The following is a 25,163-nucleotide window of genomic DNA, read 5'->3' as shown; positions in this document are numbered from 1 at the left end:
AAGGAACTCTGACATAGCTATGCTAGGAATATAATATTTATACCAACTCGGAATATCAATACTTCTAGATACAGTTCAAGATGGAGGTGCTCACTTTTAAAGCCCTGCATGGCACAGAATCTGGATATTTGTAGGTCTCCAGTTATCATTAAGTATCTAATTTAATTATTAAATTAAAATTATTTTTTTTTCTGCTGTAATACCCTCCTTAGAGCATTATTTTGCTGAAGTGAGAGTAGCCTCGACTTTACTGGCATTTAGCAAATCCCTGAAAACTTGTTTCCTTCAGCAGCCTTAAGGATGCCAGAGAAATGGAAAATCCCCAAGACTGTTACTCTTACAGTCTTACTCTTATAGTCCTCAAATACAAAGTTGGTTTTCAAATGGAAACAAAACTGGATCCATTTTTTGTCTTTAATTAAAACAGTTGATTTTGCCAGCTCCATTAAATTTTCCATCCATTCTTCCATTGTGGGAATTGACAGATATTTCCAACTTTTGCACATATGGAATTCTCTCTGCAGTCAACATATATAATAACAAAGTCCATTTTTTAAAAAGGTTTTTATCCATATATGAATATATAGATATTCAAAGGCACATTGTCTCCAGCACCAGCATAGCTTTGAATGGTTGCTAAACAAATGATGGTTAGTCAATAACTATCTTTATGTAAAATGCTAATTCATTCTCCTGCAGTTTTATTTTTTTATTTTAATTTAACTGTACTTGTGTCTAATTGTTTTTTAACTGTTACATATTTTAAATGACTATTTATTGTGCACCTCTCAGAATCACATTTGTGAGATGAGTGGCTATATAAATCTGATAGATCAATTATTAATAATTAATTTATACAGTGCTTTTTTTCTAAAAAAAAAAAAAGGTGCCGGAACTCACACACGTCATACAACCCGCCTTGCCTACCCTACAAGGTTCCATCCAAAAAGGTGCCAGAACTCCGTTCTGGGCGTTCTATGAGAAAAAAAGCCCTGAATTTATATCCATTATTATGAAAGCTGAAGTATATTCAGCAACAATATATACCCACCTACATGTTTTGTTTTGAGTTTTGAACAGAGCAACTTCACTAACATTTCATCTTGGCTGTGTTTCAACCTGAGACTCTTGAAATGGCTTGAATGTTCTGAATTCTGAATATGACTGGATCAAATGTTGATGCTCTACAATCTTCGCTAGAAAAAAACGTTAGGTTTTTCAATTAGGAGTCAGTAATCAGCCCAACTTCCATGGTTAGAAGAACAATTAGCATGCCCATGATACCATTCAAGGCTGTTGTGTTTTGTTCTGGCTCTGATTCTTATTTATCTATTTATTCAATTTACTGTATATGGCTGCCCATTACCAAGCAACTCTGGGTAGACAGAAAAGGTTAAAAAAAATTACAATATGAAAAGTAGACTATAAAAAAAAATAAAATACACTATCCCAGGGACAGCATATTACTTTATATTACTTTACTACATAATTATAATGAGCTCATATACCATCCTGGTCCATTGTCTGGAGGAAGATCCAGGTTTGGGAGGTTTTTAAAAGACCAGCAGGCTTGGGGCCTCCGGAGGGATATCTCCTGAGTTCCATAAGATGGAATATCTCCTGAGTTCCATAAGATGACACTGTTTAATATATGGGCCCAAATCAGCAACTCTGCAGACAGGTAAGGATAACTGGAGACCTACAAGCATCTGGGTTCTATGCCATGCAGGGTTTTATAAGTGAGCACCGGCATCTTGAATTGCACCCAGAAGCCCATCGGTAGCCAGGGAAATATTATTATTAGGAATATTATACTGATGTATTAAGGTTTTATTTATAACTACTTGTACTGCTGCATTTAGGAGCAGCTGTAGTTTCTGAATGGTCTTGAATCCTAGTTCTTGTTTGAACTTTGAACACGCAAAATATCTATGACAAAGTCAAAACAGTTCAACTTGCACTGTTTTACACATTTCTACCTTTCCTTCCCCAGGCAGATACAGTATGCAGCCTGTCCTGATCTTACATTACTCTTCACAACTTCACTGCACATTGATGACATTGTATCTAAATAGTCCCAGCAAGCATATGTCACATGGCGGTTTAGTAATATCTGAAGGATCACAAATTTTCCACTCATACGAGATATAACTATTAGTAAGAAGGCAAATAGCCATTTTGAAAGATATGTGCTAGGAAATTACTCTGTGTGAATGTTAGCCAATGGATGCATAAATTTGGCTTTGACCACTGCATCTATTTGTGGAAATATTTAGAAGGAGATTGTTAATAAGAAAAAAAAATGAGAGCCAAAAGGAAGGAAACGCAATGTGCTGCTGTTGTAATATATAAAAAGAAGAAAATAACACCAATTGCATTTGGAAGCCGTTCTCAGGGACAGAAAAGTTACATTCCAATTCAATTGTTTGTTAATGACATTTGCTGACATTCACGCCAGCCCTTGTCCTTGCGTAAAAAAAAGTGTTCACTTGGTACAAAAAAGAAAATGTTTTTACTTGGAAAGGTCAATGATCTAAAATAGAGTAATACCTATGGTTGCTCCACAAAAGGCAATTCTTTTTGCAGTCTGCTATATCTACATTCCCAAGAATACTTTGAACATTTTAAAATATCTCTCAAGCTAATTTTACAGTTCTTTCTGTTCTTAGATTGTAAAAACAATTTGCTGGTTAAGGAAGGTCGATCTGTACCAAGAGCTGAATGTGAAGAGTTGGATCACTCTGTACCTGCTGTTTACATACAGGAAAGCTGCTTTAAACTCTGGCTTATTACTAAAAAAAGATTTTGGTTTTTATTTTGTTTTTAAAATTTAATAAATTATAGAAGTTACTGGTTTGGTATCCAAGCACTAAGCAAATTAATACTAATATCTTTCTTTTTTTTGTAGATCACTCTGATTTACAGAGTTCTTGTCGACACTTGACAAGAGCACTTATTTAACTGGCTAGTTGTGAAATCTAGACTTTAGCAATGCTCAAGAATTATCTATCAGACTAATTTGTGAATCGGTGTGCATTCTCTTTTAGTTCTCAAATTGCATTCAGAAATACATATTTTTGAATAGGTTTAAAAGTCAGATTAATTAGATTAACATGGAAATAAGATTAAATGAATTTATGAAAGGATAGAAGTAAAAATGATATGCAGCAGAAATAGACTCAGTCTATGCTTAGTGGAGGATCTTGTTCCGTGCTATTGAGCTGAGAAGGTTAAGGGAGATGTGATCAGCATCCTGAGCAGAATGAAGGCCTTTTTAGTACTTGGATGGGGAAGATTAGATTAGAAAGTACCAGGGCTGAAAGTTAGACTGGAATTCAAAAAGAATTGTGGAAAAGGAAAAGGGGAATTACTCCTACCTGGTTGCCAACCACGTTGACATAGCCACGTAGTTATCAAGAATTCAATTTGATTTGGAATCTTCATATGTATCTCTAATAATCACGCATGGCCTTGCTTGCTTTATTAACATAATATTTTTCAAACTTGTTTGAGGGATTAAATAAAAAGCAGCAATATTGCCCTTTAATAACTATTAGTAATAAAGTAGCATATTTGTTTCTTTTTTTCCTATTGGTAATTGATACATGACCACGATACACCAATGAAAATACTTCAACATTTCTTTTGAATGTTATTTATTTAGATTGGATTAGGTGAATGTTATGTCTTCTAAAAATTAGCTGATATTCCCCCCTCCCCCAGGAATAATATATCTATAGATTTAATATTTGTAAATCAAGAAAGGTTTCCTAGTTCATTTCACTACCACCATTTTAGATTTTGATTTTAAGGTTCAGAGTGACAAATTTGAGGAATTGGATTTTGTAAAGAAATCAGAAAGAATGAGTGCACATTAGGATAAATATAAATATCAGACATCTGTTTTTGGTCCTTTCCATGGTAATAATTTCTATTCCATGGATAATTTCTATTATCCAGGTTACTAAAACTTCAGTTTGCATATTAAGACTCCCTTGGTTCATTGGTAAGGCAAAGTGGATTCACTATTTATTAAAGAGCTACACATTGCTATGAAGATTAAACATTAATTATGTGTGAACAATTACGCTCACCCAGCTGGTGAGATTTGTTGTTCAGCCCAAGCCAGAAGTATGAATATAACCTTCAACTTTAGATTAAGTATACCTAAAGATTGTACTTTAAAAAATATATATGGCAAGTTTTTAAATCAACTTTATCCTGTTAAATACTCTGTATGTCAAATTATTCTGTTATATGGTCATTACCTTTCAGGTTCCTACAAATCTCTTTATTAAGAAAGATTTTACTTCTGGTTTCCAAAGTTTGAGGGCCAAATTATACTTACAATAAACGGCATGGCAGACAATGAATAGGGCTGGTTTTCTGTGTAAATTGGTTTCCAGCATGTTCATGGGATTTTTATTAGCATTGGACAAATTCTCTACTTCTAATTTTGCAATCATTTTGCAATTATATTGTCCAAATGGCTAGAAATTAATGGTAAATCACTGCCATTTTGGGGGGGATAAAAGTTATGTTTTAAAGAAAACATAACAACTAACAAAAACTAATACAAATGAAAGAGAACAAAGAAAGCAAGAGAAAAAGGAAAAAGGGCAAAAAAAGAGATAAGAAATAGAAAGAAGCTTCTGATTTTCTTTGCAATAAATACAAATATGATTATAAAGTTATCTCTTACTCTATGATTACAAAAAAACCCTCACTTTTTTCTATTATCCAATCTTTTTCTAATCACCAAAACCACAAGTCATAAGTGCATATTTTTCTGTTTCATGCAAAAAGTCTATAAAGGTTCATCAGTCATAAATGTAGATTTTATATCTTCTCTAATCAAAGAAGTTAATTTAGACATTTCTGTAGGTTTCATCATCTTTGTCAACCATTCTTCCATTGTGCATACTGTAGTATCAAATTTTGTGATATTTGAATATATAATTTATTCTTGGTGCAGTTAATAAAGTTTTATGGCTTTTTTTCTTTGTCTGTTCATTTGTCCCAAAATAAAAACCTCTGATTTTATTCTGGATTAATGTATGTATCTGCATCAAAATTTGTTGGCTTTTACATGTCCACCAAACATGATAAAATATCCTTCATGTTGTTCACGTTTCCAGCAAAGATTTGAAATACCATTATATATTCTAGACAATTTCTCTGGTGACAAGTACCAACATTACATCATTTTATAAAAAGTCTCCTTAACATAATTACATTTTGATCCTTTCATTTGTGATATGAAATGGGCCTATAATGTGAACTGAATCATAGTAGTTGTTCTGCTGTCACTTAACCATGACTAGTTAAGTGATGTCTTCTTGAAAGGAATAATGACCTGAATCCAAAAACCTCATCATAATATATATTGCAATTATATATTATATCTAGTACACATTATGCAAAAGTCACATTAATTTTTATTCCTTGAAAAAAGTCATAAAACCAATTCAAAGTGAGGGTAATGTTTCTTGTGTTCATTTTTTTTTAAATTTATAAGTTTTTTGACCTCTGCTCTCAGTTCTCTAAATGTTGATTCAAAGCAACCAACATTTGGTATTTTTGAAAAGTATATTTTTTCCCCCTGGATTCAGTTTTCATGTGATTTTTCACAAATCATCATAGGGAAAAGTCAATCTCAGTTTTGCTAGACTAGTTCTTGCCTGTAGATTTAATAGCATTGATTGTCATTTAAAAATCAAATATATTAAGAAAATGCCCAATTGTCTGTCCATTCCTCCCTCCCTCCCTCCCTCCATCCCTCCATCCCTCTCTTTCATCTCTCATCTATGTCTATCTGTCTGTCTGTCTGCCTGCCTGCCTGCCTGCCCCCATCTCTCTCTCTCTCTCTCTCTCTCTCTCTCTCTCTCTCTCTCTCTCTCTCTCTCTCTCTCTCTCTTTATCTATCTATCTATCTACCATCTATCTATCATCTATCTATCTACCATCTATCATCTATCTATCTACCATCTATCTATCTACCTGGAGAGTTTGAAATTTATACTTGCTAACCAATGCTGTTAGTGGGCACTCCTAAACTTTTGAAAAATCCATCCGTTTGAAAATACAGAATAATCATCATTTTTATTGCTTACTTTTTTTTTAACATAATGCCAGTTTCTAGTTGAGGTGTTCATAGTATACAATAAGCCAGAGAGCTGCCCTAATGACTCAAGTGGTAAAAAACTGAGAGGAGATCTTTACAAAGAAGCTGAAGTTTGGTCATTTCCGTCTTCCTTTGGCTTACATGATGTAATGTGCTTCCTGATTAATTTTCTAGCCATTGTTTGCTTTGTTACAGGCGGCCGTGATAAACGAGGAGGTCCCATCCTGACTTTTCCAGCACGCAGCAATCATGACAGAATAAGGCAGGAAGATCTTCGGAAACTTGTGACTTACTTGGCTAGCGTACCAAGGTAAAAGTTCAAAAAAAAGAAAAAAGGCCTTGACGTGTTCTTGGAAAACCTTTGGTACATATTGGCATGGAAAAAAGAAATTCTTCTTTTGTGCTCATTCCCTTCAGCCAAGTCCGAATGGAATGGGGCGAAGCGACATAGCCCATGGCAGACAATGAATAGGAATAGCTTTCTGTGTAAATTGGTTCTCAGCAGAGTCCATGGGATTCTTTTATTAGTATTGGACAGACTCTCTATTTTTCATTTTGCAGGTACGTTATGCAAATGGTTGGAAATGAAAGGCAAATCACTGTGCCTTTTGTGATATGAAATGGGCCTATAATGGGAACTGAATCGTGGTAGTTTTGCTGTCACTTAACCATCATCACTGGTGTCTTCTTGAAAGGATTAATGTCCTGAGAACAAAAGCTCATCATAATATATATTACAATTGTTATCATAAGGAGTTATATCTAATATGTGTTATATATAATTCACATTAATTTGGGTTTCCTGGTAAAATAATAAATCAGTAGACCATGTGGCTATCCCCTCATCAGTACCTTCTCAACTGAAAATCAGGAACCACTTTGTCTGAATAGGGCTTTATTATGGTCTAACCCGTATTGTGCTGCCTGATTTATTTTGTGTATGAAGGACAGTGAAGGAAAGATGAGGAAATAGATTTTGGGGGGGGAATTTTCCCAATGTTCTGTATAGTTTTTGAACTCTCTGTCTGTGGAAAATAAAAATCTGCCTTGAACAAAAACTCTGAATTAGCTACATTTATCAATAAATGCACAATGGCATATTTGATACCAACCCAAGTATATTTGTATGTAAAAAAATAGAGGATTTTAGTTTATTTCAAGCATTACTTTGTTATTTCTTTTAACATTTATTACCCTATAATGAAATTCTCAGAGCAGCTTTTATAAAGTATTTTTTTAAAACCATACTATTTAATAACTCAACATTCTAAAACAATCATGATACTTAGACTTTGGAGCCAAACAATAAGGCTTTTAATTTTAAACATAATAACATAATAATGTAGGAATATTTATTATTTTGAAATCAAGTACAGGAAAATAGTGGATTTCAAGAACTATCATTTATTATTTATTACTTATGGACAGAATGCTCCAACTTCTATATTTCTTGGTTAGCTCTGCTTCAAAATTCATCATCTACCCATCTTTCAGATTACTAAAGCAAATTAATTTTTAAAATTGACATACACATTTTATTTGCTACAATTTTCAATTTGTGTTCTTTTTTGCTTTCTGTGGGAGAAAAATTGATAGTGAAAAAGGAATGTGATTATCCAATTGCCCCTGGTGTGTTTGTATTTTGCACTGGGATTTACCCACTGCACATGAACTGGTAAACTGTAAAAAAAGAAAAAATATTTTTTGTAATTGTTATTTATTTATTACACCCCAAGGTTAGCAGCTTAAAATATTGTATAGGCAAGGTATATACATACATAGATACATATATACATACGTGTGTATGTGTGTATGTATATATATGAATGAAAGAGGGAAAAGATAGGAGTTGAGCTCAATAATTGAAGATAATAAATTAAAAATTTTACATTATTTAAATTACAAATACAAACCATGAGGTTTCTGATAGCAATAGCTATGAAATTCAAAATTTACTCACTTTCCTGAAAACGTGACCAAACATACATTATAATGGTATATGGGAAAGACCTTGGGAGATGGAGGGAATAGATGCTGCCTAAGATATTGTCAGATAAGGGACAGTATTGCTCATGGGTGGATGATGAGTGGGGCAATGGCTCAGAATTGCTCATGGTGTTATGAAGGTGGAGAATTGTACTTTTAGATTTACAAAAGCTTTGTTAATGTATTTTAACAATAAAGTTAAAATACATTAACAAATATACATTATTGTTAATGTATTTTAACAATAAAGTAGAATGAGTTTATTGGGTCATATTTCCTGCTTGGTCTACAGGATAAGGCTGATATACAAGTGGTTCTTGGTTTGTAACCACTAGTTCAGCAACCATTCAAAGTTATAGAAACGGCACTGAATGAATAGTACTTATGACTGGTCCTTGACCCTCCAGCTGTCGCAGCACCTCCACAGTCATGTGATCGTGATTTGAGTGTTTGGCAATTGACTTGCTCTTATGGCAATTGCAGTAGCCCACAGTCACATGACTGTCATTTGCAACCTTCCCTGTTTGCTTTCCCCAGGCAAAGTCAATGGGAAAGCTGGCAGGGAAGGTCACAAGTTGCTTCTATACGTTATTCCCAATACTTTTTCTCCCTAGTTCCACTATGGAGTATAGGATCCTTGCCATCTGCTATGCTTCGTAGCATGCATCTGCCCACAGAATCCCTCAACTGCCCTAAGTGGCCAACATGATGATAATGTTATCTGTTCAGTCATGTGATTCCGTGGGCCACCTCTCTCCACATCTTCTGATCTTCTTTGAGTTGTTCTATGCTCTGGCTGGTGTCAGCTTTGATGGCATCCAGCCACTGTGTTCTTTGGCGGCCTGATTTTCTTTTGCTGCTAACTCTACTCAACATAATTACTTTCTCCAGTGAATTCCCCTGCATGACATGGCCAAAGTACATGAGACGCAACTTTGTGATTTTGCCTTCTAGTGACATGTCTGATGTTAATGCGCTCTAGTACTTCCTTGCTGGTCACCTGTGCTGTTCAAAGAATACACAGAAGCCTTCTCCACCACCACAGCTCAAATGAGTTGATTTTCTTCCTGTCTTGTTTGTTTGAGGCCCAACTTTCACAACCAGAGGTAGCTACAGTGAATACAGTAGAGCAAACTAAGTTGTCAGGCCCAACTTAGGTAGATATATTTGGTACTCATCTGGACAGGCAAACTCATCCCAACTGTTTTTTCATGCAAGCAGGCAGATAATATTACAGAGAGAGTCTCCCAGCAGACAGGAATAGAATAGAATAGAGCTGGAAGGGACCTTGGAGGTCTTCTAGTCCAGCCTCCTGCTCAAGCAGGAGAACCTATACCATCTCAGACAAGTGACTGTCCAGTCTCTTCTTAAAAACCTCCAGTGATGGAGTGCTCACGATTTCTCGAGGCAAGCTGTTCCACTGGTTAATTATCCTCACTGATAGGAAGTTTCTCCTTAATTCCAGGTTGCTTCTCTCCTTGATTAATTTCCTTCCATTGTTTCTTGTCTTGCTCTCTGGGGCTTTGGAGAATAGTTTAGTTTGACCCTCTCTTCTTTGTGGCAGCCTCTCAAATACTGGAATACTGCTATCATCTCACCCTTATTTCTTCTTTTCTTTAGACTAGCTGTACCCAAGTCCTGCAGCTGGAAGCTCAGGCAGATTGAAAAGTGTTATAATTGGTGTACGAGTCCTTCTTTTTTTCCCAGTCCTGGCAAAAAAAAAATAATCCCAAATTTATTTGGGGAAAATCAAAAGGGGCACTTTAGTTCTGAGCAGTTAGAATTCCAGCAATACTGAGAGAAATGCAAAAGCAGAAGGCAGAAATTCAGCAATGCAAATTTGCTTTGAAAGATAACAGGAAAATGCAACTGTCAGTCTCTGCTTAAGATTGCCCTGAGGGCTGCCAGGAAAATGATTTTAGCAAAAGGAGTCAGCAGGCAAAGTTCAATAATACGTGTGGGACCCTTACAAATCCTTCTACAGAAACATGCCTTTGAAGTTTGGCCTGCAGAGCTGACAGCTAGCCAGGGAAAAACCACGCTGGACTAAACTCAATTCAACCTCTGTGGAGGTTCTCTCTACTCTCTCCAGTTCTCTCTGCTCTTGCTTCTCTAAATGTTCATGCTTTGTTTCATAAGTGGTCTGGAAGACAGATATATTAATAAAGTTCTGTTTCTGTTTAATACTTATAGATAGAGGTGAATCCCTTCCAACTTCCATACTGGGAAAACCTCTTTTGTGCCTGTGCTTCTATTATAAACCTCAACCATTGAAAAGTTTCCAAAATAAAAAAAGTAACCTTGTTGTCCTAGTTTCTGTTGCAAAGAAAAAAGGTCCTATCTATTCAGTGAAAAGGGGTTGAAATTGAATAGCAAGGAAGGCTTTAAGTGGACACAGGGAACAGGTTTTTGGACACTGAGATGTATATTACCTAGTTTATATGTACATATATATGGCAGCTGTTCTTCAGATTGAGTTTCCTTAAGGTTTTGTTTTTGCCTTGTGCTTTCATTTGACTTTTAACAACACCCAGCTTGGCCTCTCAGCATCCTTTATTCCTCTTGATCATACTCAGTGTGGGATAATTAATGGGCTTTAGACTGGGAGGGTAGTAGATCAAACTTTCACAAATAAATATCAAATATCCACGAATGTTGTGCTTGATAAGGTAGCAGTAAAACTGCCCCTTTAGATGTTACTGTAGCTTGCAAGGATTGTACGATTAGAAATTTAAGACCTAGGGGTTTTTTTTAACATAGATGATCATCACAAATACTTATCCAAGTCTAATCATTTAATATGTTACTTGATTTTCTCTTAAGGATGCTTTGAAAAATGGCATATATAAATATATATAAAAATAATAATTTATATATAATCTGTAATTGACTTGTGGCATAGTGTGTCTGTAATTGACTTGTGGCATAGTGTGTCTGTAATTGACTTGTGGCATAGTGTGTCTGACCTATTTATCTACCTATCAGATTAGAAAAATGCTAGGCATTTGCTATTAACAAACATCTTATATCCTGTTAGTTATATTAGGAGTAGATTAAAGTGGTTTGATTATATCTTTTTCTATTTATACAATAATGTAAAAGTGTTTGCATTGTAATCAGTTTAGTCAGCTAACAGCAGCAGCAGGAGGAGAAAATTGGTATAAGTTGTATTTAATTTAAATATTATATAAATATAATATTTAAATATAAAGCAAAATTTCCTGATTGTAAGCAGAATACAATATTGGAACAGTCTACCTATGGAAGCTGTGGGTTTTCCATCTCTAGAGTTTTTAAGAAAAGGGCAGATAGGCAGCTTTCAAGGTTGGTTAAATTGGGTTTTCTGCACATTGCAGTATGCACTGGTTTTTCCTTCCTTTCTAGCTCCAGAACTCTATGATTCTATGCCAGCCGCCCCTGCAATTTGACCCTGCAATTCTTAATTCCTTTTATTGTAGTTCAAGAAACTTGAGAGTATTATTCTCCCTTTCATCCTATTGTCTTTGCATTTTCAGAGGAGTTGCAGTTGAGTCTGCCTTTTGTAGAAGTGGGAGATTCAAGTGGAATATGGCAGTATTATAGTGGAGATGTATTATCCTAAGGCAGGGGTGTCAAACTCGCAATGTCACATGACGTTTCGTGACTTTTTTGCCATTGCCAGCAATGGGATGGGTGCGGTTTTGCTATGATGCATCTGGCCCGTGGGCCGGCAGTTTGACACTCCTGTCCTAAGGGGAGGCCCCCAGAAACTCTGAACTTGTTTAAAATTTGTAGTGTTTATTGTGAACAAAGGGGGAAATGATTAAACAGATGGCTTGAAGATAATCACATTAATTGTATTAGTTTAATTTTAATGTTGGTGAACTCAAAACCACTTTATTTTTTTTTTTGTCTTTTTGGCTACATCCACTAATGGGAATTTGACTCCTAAGAAGCTCATCAAAACTCAAGTGCAGTTCCTTGTCCTGGAAAAAGTTCTCTGACATCTTCTGAAATGCCCAAATCTGCCTTTTGTTTTTACAGGTTACATGAAAAGTCTCAGTAGAACTAAACTATAATTCCTAATGGTTATTCTCCTGCTTATTTAGCAATGTAAGTGGGGAATTTTTTTCCCCTTTTTGTTTACACTTGCATCTTGACACTTAAAAAGATGTGATTCCTCAAGTAACCTGTGAATACTTACTTTCTTTGTATGAACAGAAGAGGCTTTTGAAAAAAAGGAAAAGAAGGACATACAACTCACTTCAAACCCGCTATATAGAACATTTGAATTCCTTTGTGGATAGCTTAAGTCAGTGGTGGTGAACCTATGGCACACATGCCAGGGGCGGCACTCAGAGTCCTCTCTATGGGCATGTGCACCATGCCCCGGAGATGGAAACCGTCCCTCTTCATCCACCCACCCGCTAACTCGCCGAGGTCGCACATGGCTGGATGCATCCCAGCACGACTGGTTTCCCTCCCACCCATCCCATCCCCCCTGACCTTGCATTCTCTCCTTTTCCCAGGCAAGACCCACTATATCGCCTCCTCAGCTGTCGGCCGGCTGTCCAGCTGAGAGGCAGCTTCTCTGAACTGCTGGCCGCAGACTGTGGAGCCCCAGAGTGCGCCGGTCGAGGGGCCGGCAGGCTGTGGCTGCTGATGGACACTGTCGGCCCCCATGCGCTCGCTGGCCTCTGTGTGCGGGGGCCGATGGTGTCAGGCAGCAGTCGCCCTGGCCCCTGTCTCATCTTGCCCTGTGACAGTGGCACCCCACCCTGCCTCGCTTTGCCTCGCCTCACTCCACAGTACGACTCTCCTGCCCATTGCCCCACCTGCCGGAGACCCCTGGATATCCCCCAACCCTGCCTGGCCCCCACAGGCATCCCTCCCCACGAGCAACATCGAGGTGACCACACCCACCTTAGCCACACCTACCCAGTCTGCCATTCGCACCCAGCACCCGGCAATAAATAAGGGGGTTTTGGATTGCAGTTTGGGCACTCGGTCTCTAAAAGGTTCGTCATCACTGGCTTAAGTGTTTGGAGTGGTAGTCTGCCTAGTGAATTTTAACTTTCTTTTTGTAACATCTCAAAAAGGTTTCTTTCTTTCTTTCCTGTCCAGTTACCTTTTCCCCATTTCCACCCATCCAGGTTTTTCCAGATTGCTTTTTGTTGTTGTTGTTTTTGTTGTTTTCTTTCCTATTGCAGCATCCTACTTTTTACCCCATTTCCATCCCTCCTTTTTCTTCATTTTTGCTATTCCTAGTGGAAGAAAGGAGGGGAAAGTGTGTATTTGAGCATTTCACTATACTGTACAAGTAAAAGAAAAGTCGGTATGTGTAATTAAAACAATTGATATTTGAAAAATATGGGATATTTTATTTTCAAATATTTTCAAATCCTTCTTTTTTTTCAATCCTACACTAACCTTTTTACAGGGTAGTCTTTGCAAGTATATATACAAATACGAATGTTTTGACACACAAAGATGACACACAAGATTGATTTTATCTGACGTTGGCCAGCCTAAGTTGACCCCATGTAGAAGCTGGAATTTGCTCCAGATGTTTTTTATGTTTATACATTGGATTTAATGGCATTCAATTAAATCTGGAGTCGTCTTCTTTTCAGGTAAAAAACAAACAATATTTGAGGTAAAAAACAAACAATAAAATCCAGTTTGGCAGGATCATTGATAGAATCTTTATATACATTACAATGCATTGTTGAATATTTAATTGTATCCAATGGTGTTGATGGCAGTAGAAATTCCTATCTTGAGATAACTAATGGAAGACAGAAAGGAAAATTAACTTACCTCAGTGTTTCTGTTTGCGCACGCACAGACACAGACATAAACACACACACAAACACATCTTGCTCTGTCTACTCAGAGCAACTTCAGTTTCCTAAACTGAAAATGTTTACTATATTTCTTGAAGACTTTGATGTAACTATATATTTAATCAGAACTAAATCTAATAGTTTAGTATGGCTTATTCTGAGGTAAGTAGGCATTTGATTTCTAAGATCCAAGCTTGCATTATCTTCATAAACTGTTATCAACACTGGAAAGCAGTGATGGCGAACCTATGGCACGGGTGCCAGAGGCGGCACTCAGAGCCCTCTCTGTGGGCACGCGCGCCATCGCTCCAGTCCTAGGCCTTCAGCTGGGTTTTATAAAACCTTTTCGCTTTAGGCCTCTGCCGCGTGCAAAAAAAAAAAGGTTCAATCAGTCAATTTCAACTTCTTGCGGGAAAAAAAAAGATCTTGCAAAGTTGGAATTGATTGATTGAACTTTTTAGTCCCACCCAGTCTGCCGTTACCACTGCAGCCACGCCCACCCAATTGGCCACACCCAGCCAATGGGCCACACCCACCTGGCACTCAACGATGATAAGTGGGTTTTGGGTTGCAGTTTGGGCACTCAGTCTCTAAAAGGTTCGCCATCAGTGCTGGAAAGGAACTAAGACAAAGATTTAAGAAGGTATAGCTGATGTCTAAATTATTTTTGTTTTTTTACAATGAAAAGCTGAATTAAAATATTGTTTCCAATTTATTGGTTGACCAAATAGTCTAATTCCTCTCTTCTATTTATATGGGAGACTTCAGAGTGGAATTTACTGCTTAATTTGGGACATCCTGTTTATTTATTAATTGATTGAACTTTTTGGGCTTGTATGGGAAATGTTAATTTGGTTTATGAGGTTTAATTATATATTTAGATGAATATATATCATTAATCTCTTTGCAAATTAATTACAAAAAATGTTTTTATGGAAAGTATTTCATTCTTATTTTGGGTTGGTTTGATTTATGTTTTTTAATAAACAAGCTAGTTCCAATACATTAATTTTTATGAAAATTCTGCTCCATGCAGTACTTGAAAATATCCTCTCTAATAATTGAGATGTTTTAGCATCATTGAATTTATTGGCATTTGCAAAGTGATTTATCGATTGTCTTAAATGAAGCAACTTATATAAAGAAAAACTATTGTACAATTAGGTTGGAATTTGAAATGCTCTATAGTTGACTGACTAAAGTTGTGGTTTGATTTAATAGGAGAAGTGTTAGAACATGATAGAATGGAATTCCCAACCATTTTGGCCAATGGGAACATTTTGAATTTTGAGGACATCAGATAATGTTAGAGATGCCTTGCATAAAATCTTGCCCTTTCATAAATTGATGGCTGTGGTTATATGGTGAGTCAAAATACAACATTGAGTATGAATGAAAGAATTCCAAGGCCTATATCTAATTGGAAATTCCAGTGATAATATAATAAATAATTTATATCTAATATTTAAAAAGATTGTTACTGGTTAGGATCATTGATCTATCTCTTCCAGTAAACTATGACTATAAATAGTATACTGATGCATGTTATGCATACATGTAGTCCTCAACTTATGACTATTTGTTCAATGGCAGTTCAAAGTTATGATGGCCTTGGAAAAAATTATTTATGGCCTGTACTCACATTTGCGACCATCATACCACTCCCATGACATGTGATCACAATTTGGGTGCTTGTGAACAGACCTATGACTAGTTGCAGTGTCCATTTAATCACGATTTGCTACCTTTTTTTGCTGATTTCTGGCAAAAAAAAATGTCCATTCAGGTTAAGATCTTATGAATGTATAATATATGCTCTACTGCTAGATTGAGACTCTAGGAATAGCGCAGAGGAGAGCAACAAAAATGATTAGGGGACTGGAGGCTAAAAATATGAAAAATAGTTGCAGGAATTGCATATCTCTAGTTTAATGGAAAGAAGGACTAGGGGTGACATGATAGCAGTCTTCCAATATCTAAGTGTCTGCCACAAAGAAGAGGGGAGTCAACCTATTTATCCTTACTTTTAGGTTGCTTCTTTCCTTGATTAGTTTCCATCCATTGCTTCCATTGCTCCATTGCATTCATTGTTTTGGAGCAGGGGTCTTCAAACTTGGTCCTTTTATGACTTGTGGACTTCAACTCCCAGAATTCCTCAGCCAGTGTGCCTGGCTGAGGAATTCTGGGAGTTGAAGTCCACAAGTCATAAAAGGGCCAAGTTTGAAGACCCCTGCTCCAAAACAATGAATGCAATGGAGCAATGGAAGCAATGGATGGAAACTAATCAAGGAAAGAAGCAACCTAAAAGTAAGGATAAATTTCCTGACAGTGAAAACAATTAATCAGTGGAATGGCTTGCCTCTAAAAGTTATGAGTGCTCCAACACTGGGGGTTTTTAAGAAAAGATTGGACAACCATTTATATGAAATGGTATAGGATCTCCTGCTTGAGCAGGGGGTTGGACTAGAAGACCTCCAAGGTCACTTCCAACTCTGTTATTCTGTTAAGATTACAGACTATCCCAATTAAAGAAGTATTGTTCATGAATGATAAATTTATAATCTGATGAAATATATTGTGATACATAAACACTTATGTGACAATGAATTTGTTACTTTTTAAAGTTAGCACAACATTTTTTTTTTCATTTTTGCCAAAGTATCTTTAGTGTAACCTTTCATGCACTTTTGGTTTATATGGTCAGCAGACAATTGATTACTCAGTTATACTCAGTTATATACTATATGCTTCGCAGCATATAGTGAGAATCATTTAATAATTTTTAGGTTGAAAGTGAATTACTTAGATGCGTCACATTTATCAGTCAAAACTTACTAGCTGATTACTTTTTATATTTAGATGTTAGAAACTCTAATACTGAAGCATATGCATTGTGCCTTAGACATGCATTGCATATTATATATTTTATTTAATAAAGTTTCCCTTTATATTGCTTCATAGCTTAAAGTTACTTTACTATTCAAAAGGAAACCTGATGCATGAACTAATACATATTTTGAAGCTGGTTTTAAATGTTCTTCATTATAATAGCCAGTCTAACCTACTCACAGGTGTGTTGAAAAGATAAAATATTGGGGAAATACAATCTGTGCCACTGTTCCTGATTGATATAAATACAAGAAAGAAGGAAAAAGGAAGGGAAGGGAAAGGAAGAGGGAAGGAAGGAAGGAGGGAGGGAGGGAGGGAAGGAAGGAAGGAAGGAAGGAAGGATAATATATTTTGAAGAGCCAAACTTATATTCAGTCATTCAGCTTTCTGTTGTTGTTCTGGGCAAAGTTGAAGATATTTAAACTATTTAGACTACAATATTTAGACTAAAACTAGAACATGATTCTTAGACAACTTTTCTGGTTATGCCAGACATACATGTCTCAAGTTTATGGAATAACTTGACTGTGCATGATCTCTGGTGAGCTTGTGAACTGAGCAGCAGCCATTTTCTTTTTCAGTGCCTTTGTAGGACTCTGTCTTTAGTTGGAAGTGACAGGGATAGTTAATACTCTGATAAACTATTTAGATGGCAAGGTTTATGGAGGGGAGGAAGTTACTTTAGACCTTAATAAGTGCAAAAAACTATCTTAACATTGATGTTTATATGACAACAAAACTTGGTTCAATCCAATTGATTTTCCACTAATCATATTGGCTCCCTCAGTAAGCAATTGTTTTCCCTTTCTCTGTGTATAATGGAAACACATCAGTGGTGGGATTCAACTGGTTCACACCAGTTTGGCAGAACCGGTAGCTAATTTTTTGTTGCCCAGGCCCAGAACGGACTTCCGGAAGCAGCATCCACACAGAGAACCTGTTGTTCACATATTTGAATCCCACCACTGAAACACATGATACAAAAACTTCCATATTTGTCTTCTTTTATTTGTCCTCAGTGGAGAAAACGCCCACAGATATTTTACTGGTGCTAAGGGACATCTAAGATTGTGAAAATAATAACAGAAGATAGTAAAAATGAACTGAGGAATTGTGGCTTACTTTTCAGAGACAGTGTAACTGCATCAAAGCCCCTTTAAAAAAAAAATCAAGGGACTTATTTAAGGAACAGATTCTTGATTTGGCAAAATATTGTAATCTAAAGTGCTGCCCTGGCTTAATTTCAAGCAATTTCTTGGTGATCATAAAGTATAATATATGTAATACATGTTTGTAAAAAAGGTGCAAATTTTGTTAATTTGATACACATTAAAGGCTGCATATAAAAATGTTTTCAAAGTATCAAAAAAGATTCGTTATTAAACTGATAGCTGGATATCTGGTATCCTATGTAAGTTCATGATTTGGCAATGCACATGTATAAAAATTAAGTGAATTAAAACTATTGCAGTAAATGTATTTTTTTAAATGATGTAATCTAATTTGCTTCCACATGTGAAAATAATTAAATGCCTTGATAGTTGGTAGTTACAATATTTAGTACAATATTTAGTAAATTGTTAGTATGAGTTTTTGGCTAAAACTATTACTGGAAGCGAAATAAATTCTAAATGATGGTCTCTCTCTGAAATAATTTCCTGACTATACTAAAATGTTGAATTTATCATAAATGAAGCAGACGTTGAAAGGCAAGTGAAAAGCAGTGCTGTTCATTTCTATAACTGCTTCTTGTGTTAGGCAAGTCTTGTGTCCTTTCAAATCAAATACAATGTCCCAGCAATCTTTTGGCTTTCAAACCTCTGTTTTGCAGACAGACTTACCAAGAAAACCAAAGACTAGGAGATTTATTAATTTTAAATTGCCATTGGGGCATGTGCTTGGTTAGTAGATTACACAGGACTGGGTTATGTGGTAAGACCCTATTATAAACAATATCATTGAATGTTCTGAGACTTCCCTTCTAAAACTAACTTTGTCATAATTATGCTGGATTGGCATGTGTTTTTTTAGTCAGATTGAGTGAATAAGCCACAAAAAGGGTTATGGTTTAGTTTAAGTAAATGTGAAGTGGTAGGGCAAAAGAATCCTAGTAGTGGGTGGATTCTGAGGTGTTCAAATAATTGGTGAATAGCCAGGAAAATATTTGGTTTAGGATTGGGAGGGATAGCTATGTGACAACATCAGCTCAGCAAATGGCTGCAATGAACATGGCAAATTCCATAATAGAGACAGGAATCGAATTAAATTAAATTAAAAGTGTTAGCATAATAATGACTTTTGTGATTCAATGTATGATTGAAGTATTGTGTGCTATTCTGTTTGGCCCCTGTGAAAAATAATACTATAGAAATCATTCATAATAGAAAAGCCAAAATGTTTCTCCCACTGACAGGACAAGACCAGGCAGGATGGGATGGGGCAGGGGGAGGAGGGAGGGAGGGAGGGAGGGAGGGAGGGAGGGAGGAAGGAAGGAAGGAAGGAAGGAAGGAAGGAAGGGAGGAAGGAAAGTATTCAGTTCAGGGCTTGAGAATTAATGAAAGATGTTAATATTTTGGACACTTGCATAATGGATTATAAAAGTACATTATTTATATAATTCCCCCCAAAACCTAGGAGCCCATTTTATTTTTATTTTTATTTATTTATTAAATTTATATACCGCCCTATCTCCCTTGCGGGACTCAGGGCGGTGAACAGGCGATACTAAAAACCACGATAATAAATAGTTTGTTTTAAAATCGAATTAAATAACAGGCCTGTTCTAAGAACACACCCGTAAAAAATTTTGTTTGGAAAGGTCATAATGTTTGGGTATATTATAATAAAACATCCCTTTCTCAGGAAAAAAATGTAAAATGAAATTCCTTGAGATTGCAGAATGTGTTTTCAATATATTTTTAAAAATTGCTCTTCTCTCCAGAATCTGCCAAATTGAAATCATTGTGAAGTTTTTGAAAGAAAGCCAAGAAGACAATCCTGGTGGTAATTGTCCAGGAATGTCAAAAGTATGTATTATGCCTATAAATATACCAAAATCTCCAGGGCAAAACATAATTCAGTAAACGTTAAGTTTATGCTGCATCATTCCACACTTGGAGGGAGGGCAGTTCGTTCTGCTTTCACTGTGGGGATTTCTGACACCAATTAGTGGCAATGATCAATTAATTATTCTAGTTTTAGGTTTGAAGAGTTTTCCGGTATATCCAATTCATTAGAGTATCAGAATTTGTTACATTATTTATGTATTTTAACAAGTTCCTTGACTACTAGGAAACTATGGAAATGGGACCGTTTTAATGCTGTTCTTTGGAACAAAAGAATCTGGTAAATTTAAGAAGCACTCTTAAGTATGAAGGCAGATACAAGCAAGACACAAATTCCCTTTATATGTTTACCAGCCTGAAAATGTTTCTATCTAATGAGCTTCTGTACTATTAAGGATTGTCTGTATATGCTGATAATATTTTATAATTCTCCAAAGACATTGAAAAACAGGAATTGCAGATAGTAAACATCTGCTAAGCAGGGAACAATATTACACCATAGGGTTAGGGATGAAGAACTTGATACCCAGAATTAGGCATGCAGTTAGCAAGGAAAAAGTAGGTTGATCCACGCTGTGCAGAAGTTCACTCAGATCTAAGATGTGAGAGCATGCCATCTTTCTTATTTGCCAAAAGTACTAATGCCTTTAAATAATCCTACTGAGAAGTATTACCTGATACACCCATTTTCATTAAAGCTGAACTTAATTTGTTCTCTACAGACATTTGGGGCTTAATCAACAAATCCTGCCAATTATTTTGGCTTTCACATTAGTCACACTTGAAATTATACCCAAATAAAAAATTAACATGCTCCCTTAGGCCTATTTGTGCAATCTTAATGTTTCTCGCTGAAATATTGCCTTTTACAGTCTATTTGGGCAAGCTATATCAACAACAAAGCAAGAAAAATGGAAGCATCTAGAGTTCATAGATATATAATTGCAATTGAGCTAAATTATTGATGTCAGGCATGGTTGTCTGGTAAAAGCCATGATAAATCACATATATAACATGATGCCATTGTGCAAATGTAATTTGCATCAGTTGCATCATGACATAATTGATCTACCATATGTAATTCACATTACTGTAATGTCATGATGTATGTGATGTTGCCTGTCCTCTCATGTTCCCCTATAACTGCTCATAATGCCAAATAATTAAATTATCAATATGAAGAAGTATAATTTGACCAGAAATATGAAGTCTTCCGCAAAGTCTTTCAGCAAAACTGAAATAGTGGAATTAGGGGAACAAGCTTTTTTTTTTTTTTTTTTGCTTGATTGGGACTGTATACAATGTTCCTTTCTTCCATCCTATGATCATCAAGCCGCATGCTTTAGCATGAGGATTTGCTACTGTTCTTGAGCTAGGCTTCATAATTCTTAGCTCCTAGAATTTATGTATTTTGTCTCAACAGACTCCTCCTCCCCTCCTCCTCCCCCCCTCCCCCTCCTTCTCCTTCCCTTTATGCCTTCTAGGGAATGCTATTCCACAGGATAGAGACTGCCATGGAAAAGGCACACTTCCTAGGTCCCACTATATGGCCGTTTTCTTAAATTCTAATTTGTCGGGAATTCCCGTCAATTCAGAACTTTTCCCCCATACCTTCAGGCAGGACATTCTCTGCCTTTTTCACAAAGATAGGAGACAGGTCTTGTCCCCTTCTACTTTCAACCATTTCCATTCTTCTTCTAAGCTTGAACTGCTGATAAGCGCCATAGCTAGAATATTCAACCAGTCAGATGTTTTGGTGCCTGCAAGGGTATTGGTTAATGGAAATATCAAAGTGGCAGAAGACATATATGTGTATCAAGCTGCTTCTCATCTCTGTGTCAGAGTTCCAATGAAATATTTCAGGTTGGTCTTCCTGCACCAGAGGGGATACAATAGAACAAGTCACTTGTCAATGAGAATTTGGCAAGAATGGCAACACGATATGGGGGGTCTTGTGATCTCCTCTAATGTGAATCCCCCAACAATAATGGAGAACAAGGTTTGTTTTAATATCCCAAAATGTCCAGCTAGCCATCTGTTGTGGCACAGTAACTTCCCCCAAAGAAGGAGCTTGTGTGTTTGTTTATTAAATTTATATGAGTTGATCATTGGCAAGAAAAATGGACTTGATATTCTCATTCAAATGGCATTTCTCCTTTACTTTTTGTGTGATAACTAATTTCTGTTTAAAATTTAAAAGTTTAAAATAATTAGTTTGCAATGACAATTTACTTTTCTTGAATTATGGTGACATGAATTGTATCAGCAACACAGACATTTTTGTTTCCACTTAAGCCTGTTCTTTGGTTAAATTCTATTATAATTGCATTATCACACCTGCATTGTTGGTGTGGTGTTTTTGAGGCTTTGGGGATATGTTAGTTGCATATGTCTTGGATTCTTGTGCTGTAAATAAATTATTTGTAAGAACTAGAGTTGTATCCTCAGTTATGCTCAGTTACATCCTCTGATATGCTGTCAGTTAACCCCATGTCCATCAGTGTCTTCCTTTGAAAGGCACACTAGTTCTAGCAGTTAATTTCCCAGCAAGTAGCAATTCTGCATTGATTTTCCTTCAGTCATGGTCCTTGTTATTGCTGCCAAATAACTCAGATGAAAAAGACACTAGATGAGAAAGGGATACTAAGGTAGTAGCCTCTAGAGAAATATATCAGTGTTGTATCATCCTTTCCTAGAATTTATTTAACATTCCAGAGTTTTATTATCTGCATGGTAAGTAGTGTCCACATGAGTACCATATTCATCTCTCCAAATAACATCAAATACATCTTTTGGACTGCATGGGGAGTTTCTATATCAACCATAGTTTGGGGTTAATTCATCATATTTATCCAATTTCCTATAAAAGATCAATGTACTGTATTTATTTATTTTTGGGAACTTGGTTGAAATATCTATAATGATATTTTCAGATCCTAATGCGGTTAGTATTAATTCATTTGTTTATTTAAAACATTTAAATGAAGTCAAATTGGAGAGTCAGTTTGGTGTAGTAATCAAGGCACTAGGCTTTTAATCAAGAGACCATGAATTAAGAGTTAAAGCCATCTGGGTAACTTTGGGCCAGTCATTCTCTCTCAGCCCAACTTACTTCACCAGGTGGTTATGGGGAAAAAAGGAGAAGGAAGGAGTTTTAGGTATATTTGCTGCCTTGGTTTATTTTTATTATAGATGTACTTTTTGCTAACCAATTAACAAATATATGTAGGAAACACATTCCAGTATTAAGGGGACACTTCAATTACCCATACATCAACTGGAAGACTAATTCTGCACCAAGTGAGAAATCGAATAAATTCCTGACCAACCTACCCGACAACTTTGTTGTCCAAAAATTAGAGGAGGGAACTAGAGGGACAGCCATATTGGACCTACTTCTCATGAACAGGGAAGAAGTGATAGAGGTTGAAACTGCAAAAACCTTGGGTAAGAGTGACCATGTCATACTTGAATTCAATATAATGCAAACGCAAGCAATAGAACATAATGATACCAGAGTCTTAGACCAGAGCTGATTTTAACAAAATCCGAGAGAAATTGGGAAAGATTCCTTGGATGAAAATCCTGAAGGGGAAAACAACTCAAGAAGCTTGGGAAACTCTGAAAAATGTGATCATAAAAGCCCAATCCAGCACAATACCACTGAAAAAGAAAAACAAGAAATCTAACAAGAAACAAGAAATCAGAGATATGTTTGTACAAGATATGTACAAACATATCTCTGATAAACTCAAAGACAAAAAGGATTAGTACAAAAAATGGAAAGAGGGACACATAACTAAGGCAGAATATCAGCAGATAGCCAGAATCTGTAAAGAAGAAGTCAGGAAAGCAAAGGCTCAGAATGAACAAAGACTTGCAATAAAAGTCAAAGATTAAAAAAAAGTTTCTTTCAACATATAAACAAGAAAAAATCAAGGAAACAGTCAGTCCACTAAAGAGAGAAGACGGCAAGGAAGTAACAGGCAGCAGAGAGAAATCAGAGCTGCTTAACTCATTGTTTGCATAAAGACATTATAGCCCAATCTACCAAAAACTTAACTGAAAAAGACTAGAAATCAAAGTTAAAATAAACAAAAAATGGTAAGAGAACACCTATCTGGTCTTGATGAACATAAATCACCAGGATTTGACAGATTACATTTCAGAGTTCTGAAGAAGCTGGTAGATGTCATCTCAGAACCTCTGTTCCCTATCTGTCAAAAATCCTGGAGCACCGGGGAACCACCAGAGGATTGGAAAAGAACTGATGTGGTTCCCATCTTCAAACAAGGAAAAAAACAGACCCAGGAAACTATAGACCAATCAGCCTAACATCAATACCTGGGAAGATACTGGAAAAGATAATCAAAAAACAGATCTGTGAACATCTAGAAACAAACAAAGTTATAACTTGAAGCCAGCACGGGTTTGTCAAAAACGGATCATGTCAAACCAATCTTATTCCATTCTTTGACCAAGTAACTAAATTAGTAGACCAGCAAAATGCTGTGGACATAGAATACTTAGACTTCAGCAAGACATTCAACAAAGTAGACCACAAACTACTTCTTGGAAAGCTAAAAAAAAAAAAGTGGGATAGACAGCATCACCATCAGATGGATTTTTAACTGGCTGACAAACCGTACTCAACGAGTAGTCCTTAATGTAGTAGTAGTCCTATGTCTTCATGGAGGGATGTAAGTCATGGGGTACCACACGGTTCTGTCCTAGGCCCAGTAGTCTCCAATATCTTCATAAACGACTTAGATGAGGGAATAGAAGGGGAACTTATCAAATTTGCAGATGATGCTAAGCTAGCAGGAATAGCCAACACCCTAGATGATAGGCTCAAGATCCAGATGGATCTTGACAGACTTGAACACTGGGCCCTATGTGACAAAATTAAATTCAATGTAGAGAAAAGCAAAGTCTTACACTTAGGCAAGAAAAACCAAAAGTACACATATAGTTAGGCTGAAACCAGGCCGTACGGGTCTGGAGGCCGTACGGGTCTGGATGGGGAGGAACAGACTCAGGCTCAACCCTTCCAAGACCGAGTGGCTGTGGTTGCCGGCTGTGGTTGCCGGCGTCTCGGTATGGTCAGCTGACGCCATCGCTGACTATAGGGGGCGAGTCTTTGGCCCCCTCAGAGAGGGCGCGCAACTTGGGAGTCCTCCTGGATTCACGGCTGACTTTGGATGACCATTTGTCGGCCGTGACCAGGGGGGCGTTTTATCAGGTTCGCCTGATTTACCAGTTGCGGCCTTTTCT

At 36.5% G+C, this 25,163-nt stretch overlaps 1 protein-coding gene across 1 annotated transcript in view; it reads left to right on the top strand.

Moving 5' to 3' along the window:
* Window positions 1-25,163, top strand: part of KALRN (kalirin RhoGEF kinase) — a 536,528-nt gene that overhangs the window by 250,738 nt on the left and 260,627 nt on the right. Inside the window, exon 3 of the mRNA XM_029284454.1 lies at window positions 6,320-6,434. Within this exon, the coding sequence (XP_029140287.1) occupies window positions 6,320-6,434 (115 nt within the window). The remainder of the gene's footprint in view (window positions 1-6,319; window positions 6,435-25,163) is intronic.

This window comes from Protobothrops mucrosquamatus, unplaced genomic scaffold (genome assembly GCF_001527695.2).
Source record: "Protobothrops mucrosquamatus isolate PMUCROS unplaced genomic scaffold, P.Mucros_1.0 scaffold606, whole genome shotgun sequence".
NCBI classification, from domain to species: domain Eukaryota; kingdom Metazoa; phylum Chordata; class Lepidosauria; order Squamata; family Viperidae; genus Protobothrops; species Protobothrops mucrosquamatus.
The sequence above is the reverse complement of the archived record's forward strand: the minus strand, read 5'-3'. Positions and strand labels throughout refer to the sequence as shown.